Source organism: Musa acuminata, chromosome BXJ1-9 (assembly GCF_036884655.1).
Source record: "Musa acuminata AAA Group cultivar baxijiao chromosome BXJ1-9, Cavendish_Baxijiao_AAA, whole genome shotgun sequence".
Taxonomy (NCBI): domain Eukaryota; kingdom Viridiplantae; phylum Streptophyta; class Magnoliopsida; order Zingiberales; family Musaceae; genus Musa; species Musa acuminata.
Window position 1 is genome coordinate 48,793,641 of NC_088335.1, and position 14,159 is coordinate 48,807,799.

At 42.9% G+C, this 14,159-nt stretch overlaps 1 protein-coding gene and 1 long non-coding RNA gene across 2 annotated transcripts; one reads left to right on the forward strand and one right to left on the reverse strand.

Annotated features, from left to right (window-relative positions):
* Window positions 1–6,000: 6,000 nt before the first annotated feature.
* LOC135594436 (uncharacterized) lies at window positions 6,001–6,998 on the forward strand. Its single transcript, XR_010480093.1, has 2 exons — window positions 6,001–6,488; window positions 6,562–6,998. It is a non-coding gene; the product is annotated as an uncharacterized LOC135594436 (long non-coding RNA).
* A 3,838-nt stretch (window positions 6,999–10,836) lies between these two features.
* LOC103999393 (probable fatty acyl-CoA reductase 4) lies at window positions 10,837–13,614 on the reverse strand. The gene is made up of 10 exons (XM_018818205.2): window positions 13,456–13,614; window positions 13,244–13,347; window positions 12,779–12,981; window positions 12,578–12,678; window positions 12,268–12,460; window positions 12,015–12,176; window positions 11,799–11,880; window positions 11,432–11,698; window positions 11,207–11,334; window positions 10,837–11,094 (listed from the first exon to the last, which is right to left on the reverse strand). Exons 1-10 carry the CDS (start codon window positions 13,532–13,534, stop codon window positions 10,941–10,943), a joined length of 1,473 nt encoding a protein of 490 aa, XP_018673750.2. The 5' UTR covers window positions 13,535–13,614; the 3' UTR covers window positions 10,837–10,940.
* Window positions 13,615–14,159: the final 545 nt, after the last annotated feature.

The following is a 14,159-nucleotide window of genomic DNA, read 5'->3' on the forward strand; positions in this document are numbered from 1 at the left end:
TCCTATTACTCATACGGGTTCTACACTGCTTAATTCACCTACCACAACCTTTACACTCGATGATGTTTTATGTGCACCTTACATTAAACGAAATCTCATTTCCGTTTCTCAATTTTGCAAACAAAATAATACCTCCATTGAATTCTTTCCTAACTCTTTTCTTGTTAAGGATTTGAGCACGGGGGCATCATTGGTCCAAGGCCAGAGTAAGGACAATGTTTATGAATGGCCGTCACTTCCACAAATAAAACAGCCCACTGCTTTCTCCTCCGTTGCAGCTTCAATCGATGTGTGGCATCGTCGTCTCGGTCATCCCTCTCTCCCTATCCAAAATAAATTACTTTCTCGTTATTCTCTTCCTACTCTTACAAATAATAGGGTTGTCACTTATTGTGATGCTTGTCTTCATAATAAAAGTCATAGACTTCCTTTCAGTATTTCCTCTATATCATGTTCTAAACCATTTGAAATTATTTATACTGATGTTTGGGGCCCTGCTCCTGTCACTTCTTTTGACAAGTTTAGCTTTTATGTTATTTTTGTCGACTATTTTACTAAATACACATGGCTATATCCTCTTCGTCATAAATCAGAAGTTTCAAAAGTCTTTACCAACTTTAAAAAGCTGGTTGAAAACTTCTTTCAGTCTACAATTAAAACAGTCTACTCTGATGGTGGAGGTGAATTTCAAGCCCTCACATCCTACCTCTCAACTTGTGGCATCCAACACCTTAAGTCACCCCCACACACTCCTCAACTAGTTGGCTCTGCTGAACGTAAACATCAACATATCGTAGAAACTGGTCTCACACTTCTACATCAAGCCTCCATGCCACCAACTTTTTGGTCTGCCGCCTTTCAAACTGCTGTCTACCTTATTAATCGTTTGCTCACTCCAGTTCTTCAATACCAGTCTCCATTTGAAAAATTATTTTCCAAATCTCCAAACATTCAAAAACTCAGAATATTTGGTTGTTTATGTTATCCGTGGCTACGTCCCTATGCCCCACACAAGTTAGCGCCAAGATCTAAAGCTTGCATCTTCATAGGATATTCTCTTGAGCATAATGCCTTTCGGTGCTACGAACCACAATCTCAAAAAGTCTTTATTTCACGGCATGTTGTTTTTGTTGAATCTGCCTTTCCATTTCAAAACCATGAATCTCCTACCATTCATACCACTCCGACAAATATTAATTCCTGGAGTATACATTCGATCCCCTCAAACGAACCTCCTCCCACACCATCCAGTCCTATTGTTGAAGATCCACACTCTTTTGTTCTCCCGGTTCAACAACTCTCCACTCCCCCCATTCCTTCTTCACAAGTCTCCCCTACCACTGAAGTCGTATCCTCAGAAACACAACAACTTTCTTTACCTAGTGCCATCGATGTATCTCAACCTCTCTTGCATCCTGTCGATGCCTCTCCACCACTCTTACCAATAACACAACCTGCAGTTCCTAGCCATCCAATGACAACACGCTCAAAAAGTGGTATCTTTAAACCACGTCAAGTTCTCGACCTCCATACTATCACCAATTCTTCTCTTGAGACCAGTGAACCCACCACAATTACTCAAGCACAAAAATCTTCACATTGGCGTCAAGCTATGTGTGAAGAATATGATGCTCTTCTACGTAACTCCACATGGACTCTTGTACCCTCTCATCCTGCACAAAATATCATCGGGTGTAAATGGGTATTCCGAATTAAGCGAAACCCCGACGGGTCCGTTGCTCGATATAAAGCACGATTAGTAGCCAAAGGGTTTCATCAACGACCTGGAGTTGATTTTACAGAGACTTTTAGTCCTGTAGTTAAACCCACAACAATTCGGCTTATTCTAAGTTTGGCCATCTCCAGAGGTTGGAACTTACGACAACTGGACGTTAACAATGCCTTTTTACAGGGGACTCTAACTGAAGATGTCTTTATGCAGCAACCCCCTGGCTTTGTTCATCACCAGTATCCGAGACATGTTTGCAAATTACAAAAAGCCATTTATGGTCTCCGTCAAGCTCCCAGAGCTTGGTATACTGAACTTGGATCGTTTCTGATATCAATTGGCTTCATCAACTCCAAGTCTGACACCTCTTTATTCCTCCGACAACATCATGGCAATACAATATATCTTCTAGTTTATGTAGATGATATTATTGTTACAGGCTCTGATACCATGATAGAATGAGAGAATGAAGAATGAAATTATAAGGATAAAGCAAAAAGGCACACTTCAAGTAGTATCATGTGAAGTCTATTTATACATAGTGAAAGAGGATATTTCTTTAACTGAGCAGAGAGATTTCCTCATGCAGTTGAGGAAATCTCATCTGCTATGCAGTTGAGAATATCTCTCTTTTATCAGAGAAAATCTCTCTATTATCACCATGCTCTAACTCCTCCTAGAGGGGCTCGGGGCATGGTTTGGCATCTTTGCCTGAGTGGATCGGTCATCATACATGGATCGTTGGCTTGATCAGGGTTGATGCTGGACTGGTTGGGCAGCATAACTTCGGGGAATGGGTATCAATCGGAAGCTTGACTGGTCAAAAGCAAATGATAAAGGATTGCATGACAGGCGGAGCAGCATTGCTCAGGCACTAGGGATTGATCTGGCTGAGCACCATAGCTGGGGCACTAGAGACTGATCTAGCTAAGCACCATAGCTCGGGTACTAGGGACTGATGTGACTGAGCACCATAGCTTGGGCACTAGAGAATGATATGGCCGAGCACCATAGCTCGGGTACTAGGGACTGATGTGACCGAGCACCATAGCTTGGGCACTAGAGAATGATATGGCCGAGCACCATAGCTCGGGTGCTAGAGACTGATATGGCCAAGCACCGTAACTTGGGTACTAGAAACTGATATAATCGTGCACCATAGTTTGGGCATTGGAAACTGATATGGCCGAGCACTATAGCTCAGGTACTAGATTTTGATGTGGGCTGAGCACCATAGCTTAGGTGCTAGAGATTGATATGGCTGAGCACTATAGCTCGGGCATTGGAGACTGATATAGTCAAGCACCATAACTCCATAGCTCGGGCATTGGAGACTGATATAGTCAAGCACCATAGCTCAGGTACTAGAGACTGATGTGGGCCGAGCACCATAGCTCGGGTACTAGAGATTGATATGGTTGAGCACCGTAGGTCGGGCACTGGAGACTGATATGGTCGAGCACCATAGCTCGGGTACTAGAGACTGATATGGTCGAGCACCAAGCTCGAGTACTAGAGATTGATGTGGCCGAGTACCCTAGCTCGGGTACTGGGGACTGATGTGGCTGAGCATCATAGCTCGGGCACAGGAGACTGATGTGGCCTAGGGACTGCTTAGATCATGGCCAAAATTGCCTAGGGTGGGAAAATTCCTGCCTTGCGGTTTGGCGGGAATTCCATTCACGACGGGAGCCTTTGCTTTTTTGGCAAGAGATTCCTAACTCGACGATAACGTTTTGCCTTGGAACTTGTGCTCTTGTTTTGATTTATGTTTTGAAATAATATCGAGGAAGGGATAATCAAAGAAGGTAGGATCGTTTCTTTTTCAATTAGCTTTGATTTATGTTTTGAAATCTTGATATTGAGATTATTATTATTTTTTGATGCATAATGATGTTTTACTTTCGAAATTTCATGAGAAGTAAATAATGATAATTGATTTGAGATGTTATAATGATTATTTGATTTATCTCGATCTCTTGAGCTTAAGTGACTTTTAATATTGATTTAATTATTAAAATTCTTATTTTTGGATTAATATAGTAGTTCTAATTTATTTAATTAGATATATCTATGTTTCAAGAATTATGTATGAATTTCTATAGTATAATTAGTTTTAAATTTAAGATAATGAATTTAAAGTTTTAATTAATGAATTTAAGTCATTCTTTAATAATTTTAAGTATTGAAATCTAATTTGATAAGAGGAGTCTAATTGGGGTCGGACTTGAGTCAAGTTGATCGATCAGATCGAATTGACTCAACCTATATGGTCATGTACGACCTAGCTCATGTGACTAAGTATAACCTAGCCCATGTGACTTGGCATGACCGAACCTATATGGCCGGGAAGAAGCCAGCCCATATAGCAAGGTACGACCCAACCCATGTGGCCAAGCATGACCCAATCCATGTGGCTAAGTACGATATAGTCCATGTGGTCATGTATGTCTCAACCCATGACCACCATCCATGTGGCTAGGCATGGGCCAGCTCATGTGGCTAGGTATGATCTAGTCCATGTGTCATATATGGCCCAACTCATGTGGTAAGGTATGACCCAACCATGTGGCTAGGCATCGACCAGCTCATACGGTAGGTACGACCTAATCCATGTGGTTTGATACGACCCCAACTCATGTGTCTAGGACCAACTCGCGAGCCAAGCAAGGCCTAGTTTAATGGCAAGGTTTAACCCAACTTATAAGTGAGGCTTAGCCTAGTTCATGAAGTTAAGCCTGCCCAACTATACGATTGGCATTAAACATATAGTCGCTTCTTTTATATAACCCGTCGTACTTCAACTCAACTTAGTATTTAGAACAGGTATATGCAGTATATATGGAATATGTATATGCCATGTATGTGACCCGTCCAAGACTCAGGTGGGTTGGTTCAGTTTAAGTTAGCACTATACAACATAGTCCAATTTTCTCCCTCTCTATTGGTTCGAGCTCATTAATTGACTAAATCAAACATGTTTGATTAGTTATAACTTATTTTACCTAACTTGATTAATTCAAACTAACTTGACTAGTTCAAACCTATTTGACCTAATCGAGATCAATCAAATCTAATTAGACCAGTCTAGGGTGATTCTAGACCGGTTCTATAAGGATTTGATATTGGTTCTATTATATCATAATCGAATTAAGTTTGGTTTAAGTCAATTGAGCTATTTCAATTAGAGTTTTGGTTGATCGAGGACTATTGAGATATTGATATTTCATGCTTTGATGATTTGATGAATTTAAAGATTGTATCTGAAGATGTCATTTGAAAATAATTATTGATTTTCTATTTCTTATGTTTATGATATTGATATGATGAGTATCATGTAGTAGATGTCACTAGACTAGTAGTTCACATTGGGAGTGCAACCTGTGAAAGGAGCTACGGGCCATCACAGTGCAGAGCCACCAATGAACATAGTGTAGTAGATTTACATCAAATATGGTCTCTCATAATATTTAATCATATTAATTTCTTGATGTATGCATGAGTGATTGGATGAGTGTAAATGAATGATCATGGATGTTTATGTATCTCTGCTGAGGGCAGGTACTTCGGGGATTAGCAGGCCGTCAGACATGATAGTTAGACGATTCCTCCATCCGCTAATGAGAGGAACGTGTCCCCACTTGGACAGGTGAGGGATACCACTCCATCTGCTGTTGGGAGTGCGATATAGATTATCTTCATCCACTGTTGGGAGGAATCCATCCTATGGAATATGCCTCTCCATCCGCAGCTGGGAGAGTGCACCATTGGGTGATGTACGCCTTTGTTATTATGTATGTTTTGCATGTTGCTGATGCATAATTTTATTTATTATGTAAGAAATTATCATCATTTTTCTGATTCATAAGTTTTATGATGAATAGATATATTTTCTTATTGAATTATTGATACTTATTTATATTTCATGAATATTGAAGATTAACTTTATGATTTTTCTAAGATTTCTACCAGCATATGTGGTTGATGATATATTTTTATTTTATATTTATTTTTAGAGTAATTTACTACTGTGTAATAAATCTGAAGCTTGAGTGGAAGAGACTTGTGATCATATTAAGAAGATGTTATCATTTTTTTTATTAATATAATATTTACTATCGGAAAGATAAGGATTTGAATTCAAAAACAAATGAAAAGAAAAAAAGAGAGTTTATTATATAAATTATGGATAATAAAATATTAATTTATTATTTTTTTTATAAATTCGAGATGTGGCATCTTATCCTCGCCAACCGCCCGCTACTCCCTTACTTGACAGCACGATCGAGGAAGACTACCCACGGAAGAAGGCTAAGGTCGTAGACCCGCAAGATGTCCGAGGCGACGGCGGCTTTGGAGGCTACCACCACTCGGGGGCGAGTGCGGAGAAAGCTCTTGGGGCGTCTCCCAAGGCGAAGATGTTAGCGAGAGCACGTGCAGTAAGGAGTGTGCTCCCTCGTCGGGAGAGGAGTCCAAGAGGTCGGCTCTTCCGGAGTCGATGCAAGATCTTTACTGTGTCCGAGCGTGAACCAAAAAAGAGCCTTTCCAGACCCTATCAATGGGTGAATTACCTAATGGCAAGGCGGAGACTCCCCTCGAGCTGCAATGGTCGGGGCTGACCGTGGGGAGCCGTGTGTGGACCAACGGCTTCTTGTCCTCGGTGTATGTCCGAGGTGCGCTCATGTCGGCAATATCTAAGCAGGTGTATACCTCCTTGTCGGAGGTGCTGATCAACAAAGTCACCAAGTCCTTGGTCTGGGTAAGAACACCACTTTTTCTTCTGCTCTTGCGATTTCTTCTTCCAATCGCTGACTTGCGTATTCTTCATGCAGAACCAGCACTACTACATGCGGCTGATAGATCGGGTTTATGATGCGGGTCGGGTAATCAGCGGTAAGGCGAGCTACGAGAATAGCTCACGGAGGCTCAACGCATGTTAAGGAATCCCATGGGAGGGTCCGCTCAATGGAGGGTGAGCTATTGGACTTGTCGTCGGGCCTGGAGGCCGCTCGAGCAGAGACGAAGAAGGCCGAGGAAGCCCTCACCGAGAAGACCCAAGTGGCACTTGAAAAGGGCAAGAGGACCATATCAGAGTACAAGAATTCGTGTGCTTTCAGCTCGGTCTACAAAGATCAGGGCAGGTTACTTATGAATACGAGTACCGAGATGGCGATCGATCTAGTATTATTTTGTTTTGTATGTCACAACCGGTCGGCCTATGTAAACCCTTTTGGTTATTAATGCAACTCTATGTTCTGAACCAGCCTAACATAGACTTTCTGCATTGTATCGAGGTTTTTGGACCGACCCTAGGGGTTCCCGAGCCGAGAACCCTTATTAAACGTAGAACTTCTTTAAATTCGATATATGCTGGGTTCTCGATATCCGATCTCCTTCTTGTGTTGTCAAGCAATAGGTGCTATCCTGAACTATCTCAGTCACTTGGTAGGGACCTTCCTAGTTTGGGGCCATCTTGCCTCGAGTATGCATCAGGTCACTGACCTCAGTCTTCCGTAAGACTAAGTTGCCGAGCCTGATCGGTCGAGGGCACACCCTTTGGTTGTAGGGTTTCACGATAGCATTCTTGTAAGCTAGAGCTCGGAGGTACGTGTCGACTCTTTGCTCTTCTATGGGGTCAAGGTTAGCTCAGAGGCCTTTGCATAACGCGCTTTCTTCAAAATTCTTGACCTGAGGGGTCGGAAAGACTACCTCAGGCGAAAGCACTACCTCGGTTCCGAATGCCAAACTAAAGGGTGATTCTCCCGTGACGGGAGCTCCTCGACCCATGTGCCATGAGCTCTGACGATCCTTTTTTTCAGGCCCTCCAATATAGCTCAATTGGTTACCTTTGCCAGACCATTGGTCTACGGATGAGCCATTGAGCTAAACCTCAACTGTATCCTGTAATCCACGCAAAACTTTATGAACTTGGCGTTGTTGAACTACGTTCCATTGTCAGTGATGATGGATTTAGGGATGTCGATATGAGTGATAATGCTCTTCCAAATGAACCCTTCGACCTGCTTCTTAGTGATGGATGCTAGTAGTTCAGCCTCTACCCACTTCGTGAAGAAATCTACCCAGACAATAAGGAATCTCCATTGCCCTAAGGCTGGGGAAAGGGGTCGAGGAGATCCATTTCCCATTGCGCGAAGGGCCATTCGTAGTTGACCGGGGTTAATGGGACCGCAAGTTAATGCTGTGCATGTGCATGCTTCTGGCATTGTGGGTATTGATAGAAATAATAGAAGATAAGAACAATAATTGAAGAAGCTTTATTGTAGAAATGAAATAGCTTTAGCTTGAATCTATTAACATGTTCCCTCTCCTATTTATACAGATTAGGAGGAAGGATTTCCCTCAACAGAATAAACAGAATAGAGAGATTTCCTCATATAATTGGGGAAATCTTATCCTCTATCAAGTTGGGGAAATCTTATCTTCTATCATGCCCCCGCAAGATGGTGCTCCTAACAAGGATACCAATCTTGGATCGGTGCAAAGAATGGTTTAAAGCAAGAGGCTTCGTGAGTAAGATAAGTGTAGATCGCTGCTGCTGCTGCTGCGATTGCTGTTGCTATGATAGCACAGGCGTTCCCTTCATTCTCTTTAAGTCTGCCGGATGTTGACAGATTAGTGAAGACTACCGCGGTGAGGAAGATGAGGATTGACCACGGAGCCTCTTAGAAATGCAACGGCGTTGGTCGCTGGCCGAAGGGTGAAGCTTCACTTTTCTCAGCGACGTTGGTCGCTGGTTGCGATTACGACGGCTGCGACGGTAGAGAAGAAATCTACAGCAATGTTGTAGTATGATACTACAGCAAAGGAGGAAACTGCAACAGAAGAGGAAGCTGTAGCAGAAGAGGAAAGAAAATAGCTACAATGAGGAAGAAAGGTACGTTGGCGTAGAATGCTCTGTTGCTCTAGGCAAGTGGCTCTGATACCATGATAGAAATAATAGAAGATAAGAACAATAATTGAAGAAGCTTTATTGTAGAAATGAAATAGCTTTAGCTTGAATCTATTAACATGTTCCCTCTCCTATTTATACAGATTAGGAGGAAGGATTTCCCTCAACAGAATAAACAGAATAGAGAGATTTCCTCATATAATTGGGGAAATCTTATCCTCTATCAAGTTGGGGAAATCTTATCTTCTATCAGGTATCGCTGTACATAAATCATGGCATCCCGACGCATGGTTAGCTAGTAATAGTCTTATCGGAGGATTTTAAAGGCTAAAATTCGATTGCCAATATGCTCTCCGTAGATCCCCTCATGAACCTTAGCTAAAACTGTCCGGGCCTCCTTGGGGGCTAGGCACCTTAGGAGGGGCTGGGTGAACAACCTTCGGTAGAGTCGTCCATTTATCTCGCAATACCATGCTTACATATGCCAGAGCCGTCGAGTGGCGACCTTGTCGATCGATAATGTTTCATCCATCTTGTAGCTAAGGATTTCCTCAATCCAAGTCAGAGCCGTGTCGGTCGTGACAACATCCTCGGCTGCGATGGTTCGCCAAGGAAGTTGCTCAACCTCGGGAGGAGGTGATTTAGAGTTTAGACCCGAGGCTAGTTTTGCCAATGCATCAGCTTGCGTGTTTTGCGCCCGAGGAACCCTTGTCAATGTAAAGTTAGAAGCGGCTGGTGAGTCATCTTGCCTCAAACAAGTTTTTTGACAAAGTTGTATCTCGAGCCTCATAGTCCCTATTGATATGACCGATCACCAACTGCGAGTCGGTGAAAACCTCGATGTTTCTTACTTGGAGCTCTAGGGCTATTCTAATTCCAGACAGGAGCGCTTTATATTCAGTTTCATTATTAGTGACTTTGAATCCGAAGTGACGTGCATGTCTGTATTGTTGGCCATCGGGTCCCTTTAGAATGAGCCCGACTCCTCTTTTCGCATTTGCCGAGCCATCCACATGTAGAGTCCACTATTGTTTGGTGAGCGTGCCGACACTATCTTTGGGAGGGGTTAACTTTGAGACAAAGTCGATAATGGCTTGAGTTTTGATGGCCATCCACGAGCTGTATTGTATGTCAAATTCTCCTAGCTCAACAGACCATTTGTGCATTCACCCTGATATGTTGAATTCTCCTAGTTCGAGTCAAGGTAGCTAGGCAAGATGTTCCTTGAGCTGAGCGAAGGCCCCTTCACATTCTGAGGTCTACCTGAAGTCCTTTGGGCTATTCAGAGCTCGAAAAAAAAGAAGACATTTGTCCCTTGATTGGGACAAGAATTGAGCAAGAGCAGCTAGTCTCCCAGTTAGGCGCTACACCTCCTTTACTGAGCGGAGGGATTGCATATTGATGATGCCTTGAATCTTCTTGGGGCTCGTGGATGATAAAACCAAGGAATCTTTCTAAGATGACGTCCAAGGTACACTTGATAGGGTTAAGGTGCATGCCGAACTTCTTGACCGTCATGAATGCTTCAACTAGGTCCGCTAGATGAGTTTGGGTGAACTTGCTTTTTACGATCATGTTGTTGCCATATACCTCCATGTTTCTCTCGATTTGGTGAGCAAACATCTTATTCACTATTCTTTGAATTGTCGCCCCGACATTCTTTAGCCTGAATGGCATAACCGTGTAGTAATAGACTCCTTGGTGCATGATGAAGGTAGTGTATTCCTGGTCCTCAGGGGCCATCTTGATTTGGTTGTATCCTGAGAATGCATCAATGAACGAAAGAATCTCGTGCCCCGAGGTTGCATCGACCAACTGGTCAATCCTCGGGAGTTGATAACAATCCTTCAGGCATGCTCAGTTAAGGTCGGTGTAGTCAACGCACATCCTCTAGCTTCCACTAAGTTTTTTAACTAGGACTCCACTTCATCACTCATCGCCTTCCGTTGGTCGGGAGATAGCTTCCGAGGCTTCTGCTTCACCAGTCGTGCTTGGGAGTAAATGTTTAGGCAATAAATCAAATTGACTATTAATAAAGTTTTTGAGTGAAACAAAATATTTTGAGTGAAAGATTCATATTAAATGTAGGGAATATATAAACCGCATGTGATGAGTAAAGTTTTTTGAGTGAAACAAAATATTTTGTCATGTCTGATAGCTCTATCTCTTCTCTTTATCTAATTTAACAGGATTCAACTAGATATTCAATTTATATCTTATTTCCACCAAGAGGGGTTTACATCCGACAACAAAATTTTAATAGATAGCGCATCGAACATCCTGTTGTTCATCTTTGATGGCTCACTTGAATGCATATTTCATTACACCTGGGATATGAATGCTACTGAAGTAGTCCTCCCAATCAATGTGCTTGGGATCAAAATCAAACATCTTGGCCTCTGCGTCGTCCTTCTTCACCGCCATCCTCAACCTCTCCATGTTTAGATCATCAAAGCTTCAAAACGTATTCAAGTCATTCACATAATTTATTCTTTTTAAAATGGCTTTGTTAATTAAAAATAATAATATTGTATAAATCATCTTTAAATCAAGGAAAAGTATCCTACCATCCATCGAAGTAGACGTAGGGTTTGTAAAGGTCAACAAGATACATCATGAACTTGTACTTCCGGTTGAGTTCATTGTATCCGCGAGCGAGTCGTCCACAAGATAATAGATTGACCAGGTGCATTACCTATCGAGAGCAGTCAGAATTCACAGGCGGAGGGAAGTAGGGCTATACATCAAAATGCGTGTGGCAGAATCGTGCAGATATGTGTGGACGGACTGACCTCCAATGGCAGCTTGTATCTCAGAGTCATGAAGACGCGGAAAAGGACCATGCTTTTGATGAAAGAAAGCCTCTTTGTCGGCATGACACTTCCATCTCTCCCGACGCGAGGGTTGGCAAGGAAGTAACGGAATCCACAATGCTCCAGGGTGGCGTATGTCACTGGATTTCTCACGGACGAGCCTATGTGGTAGGTGAACTCGGCCTGCTGCTTCGAGTGAGCTGCCATGGTCGCCATCATCGCATTCACCACCATGTCCCCGGGCACCTGCATCATCAGGATCATCTCAGAACGATAATACCCAAAAAAAAGTGTGGATTGCTGATGGGTATGTGGGTCGAAGCTTTGTTCCGAGGAGAGAACGAACCACGTCCATGATGATATCGAGATCTCCAAAGAAGCATGTGATCTTCCCCTTCGCGTAACCTATGAGCACGCTGTCGATCGTCCTGCACAACAACCACCACACACCGGCTGTAGCTCTAAGGTGACAGTGCAAATCTAAAACGCACCGACTCCATCGACTGTAGTCATGTTAGATAGATAGATAGATAGATAGATAGATAGATAGATAGATAGATACCGTGTTCCTTCGACCCAACCCGGCAGTGGATCACTCTGAACGCTTGTTATGATCGTTGGGCGTAAAATAACCATCGGCAGATCTCCTCTCGAGTGTCCAAGCAACATCTCACCCATCGCTTTGGTGAAAACGTAGGTGTTTGGCCAACCAAACAACTTAGCCCTTTGGGATGCAAGAGATTAGGAACGAAGAGAGATCAGCTCAATGGCTCAATCTATGAGAGTAGGAGGACGAGCAAAGATAAGGGTCAAACCTGTTTATCCCCAGTTCCTTCATGGCTAGCTTCTCTGCTTCCTCGGTCGCGTCCTCTGCACGGAGGTCCCTCTTCTTCTTGTCCGCCAAGCTTAGTTCTGCTTCAATGTCCAAGTAGGAGTCCTCCTTGAGGGTCTCTCCCATGAGAAACTTCTTCTCCAAGATCAGTCCGCTTTGCTCGCCAGCTACATAAGCTGGCAACGAGAGGAAGATGAGATCGTTGCAAGTTATTAATGGTCGATAAATATATGCACATAATCTTATGTCATGTATTAGAATGGTATCTTGAATCAACTCGAAATGCAACGTACCGGTAGAAACATGGAGAAGCATTTCTAGCCTAACACATCGTTTGGCAAACTCCAAGATATGCTTGGCTCCGAGGACATTGATGCCCAACGCAACATCATATCTGTGGGTTATCAAGTAATAAATGCATCACTTTCACAAGTAATTTCGCTAGCAAAAGTCGCAATCTTGAGATCACATCTTTGTTTGTTGTGTCCGATTACCTCTCATCAAAGTTGGTGGTTGCAGCTACATTGACAACAACCTCTACTTCCTTCCACAAGTTTCTTCGGAGATGAGAGTCATGTATTCCTAAATCTTCCTGAGCTATGTCGCCAGCCAGAGGAACAAGTTTGCTCGTAACAAATGAACGGAAGCCGTCGCCGTGTTTGTCTTTTAGAACCTTAAATAAGTCCTTTTCTAGTATCTATAATGAAAAGAAAAAGATCATTAATTCCAAGAGTTGAACAATCAGAAAATACATATGCACGAGTAAACCGTAAGTAGAATTAAGCCTAATTTCTAGACTCATGAATCTGAACCTATGTTTTCGGTACAAGCGAAAGAGAAGAAGAAGAAGAAATATAGTTCTTGCACATAACTTTGGTAAGCCAAAAACTTGCTGCTTGTGTGCGAATTAAGTTTTAATGAACAAAAAAGAATGAAGAAACCCCTTTGAGGAGTTGCACCTCGGTCTGCACACGCCGGTTGGCGGATGCGGCATCACCGGCTCTGACGAGGAGGAACAGCTTCTTGACCTCGGGTTGAACCCGTAGCACCTTCTCCACGAATACTTTCATCCCAAACCAACAGGAAAACAAGCAGAACACACACAAAGCTCAGTAAAGATTGTAAAGCACATTTGGTTGTCTTCCATGAGATGTTTGTGTGAGAGGAGTACTTTTTGCCAGGAAGCCAGTGGATCCAGTGACCAGAATGCTCTTGTTCTTGAAGAACTCCACTATTCTGATGCTTTCCATGTCGCTGCTCTTGAGATCGAAGCCTCCGTACGTGTTTGTGTAGAGAGAGAGAGAGAGAGAGAGAGAGAGAGAGAGAGATGGTTTGGGACACCTGAGCGAGGGATGCATATAAATAGTGGAGGTGAGAAGACAGAAAAGAGAGAATAAGAGAACACGAAAATTAATGCGGGAGCGGTGATTAATTTTAATGACATGGGCCATTGCTTTGGACGTGGCATGGATCGTAACATCGATACACCCGAAGACTGCATTCGTGCATGCATTGGCTACTGTTCCACCGTTCGGCACCGTTTCTTGGACAAGCAACATTACTGCCACGACGACTTACAATGATTGATCGTAACTTGAAACGACAAACCATATCGTATCAACTCATCATTAAGATGCATAAACGTGATCAACGATCAAGAATTCGACGAGGCCGCAACCTACCATGATTTATACTTTGTTTCTCATGCGTCTCACATCAGGTCATGCAAATGATCATACGGTTGTCAGATCTCTACGACATTGCAATTGCATGTGTAGATACATGCGACGACATTGTTGTAATCTGGAGGAATGCTGTCGCATGTATGCGTACATAGGTGAAGGGACTTGCCCATCATGGAAAACAGATAGCAGT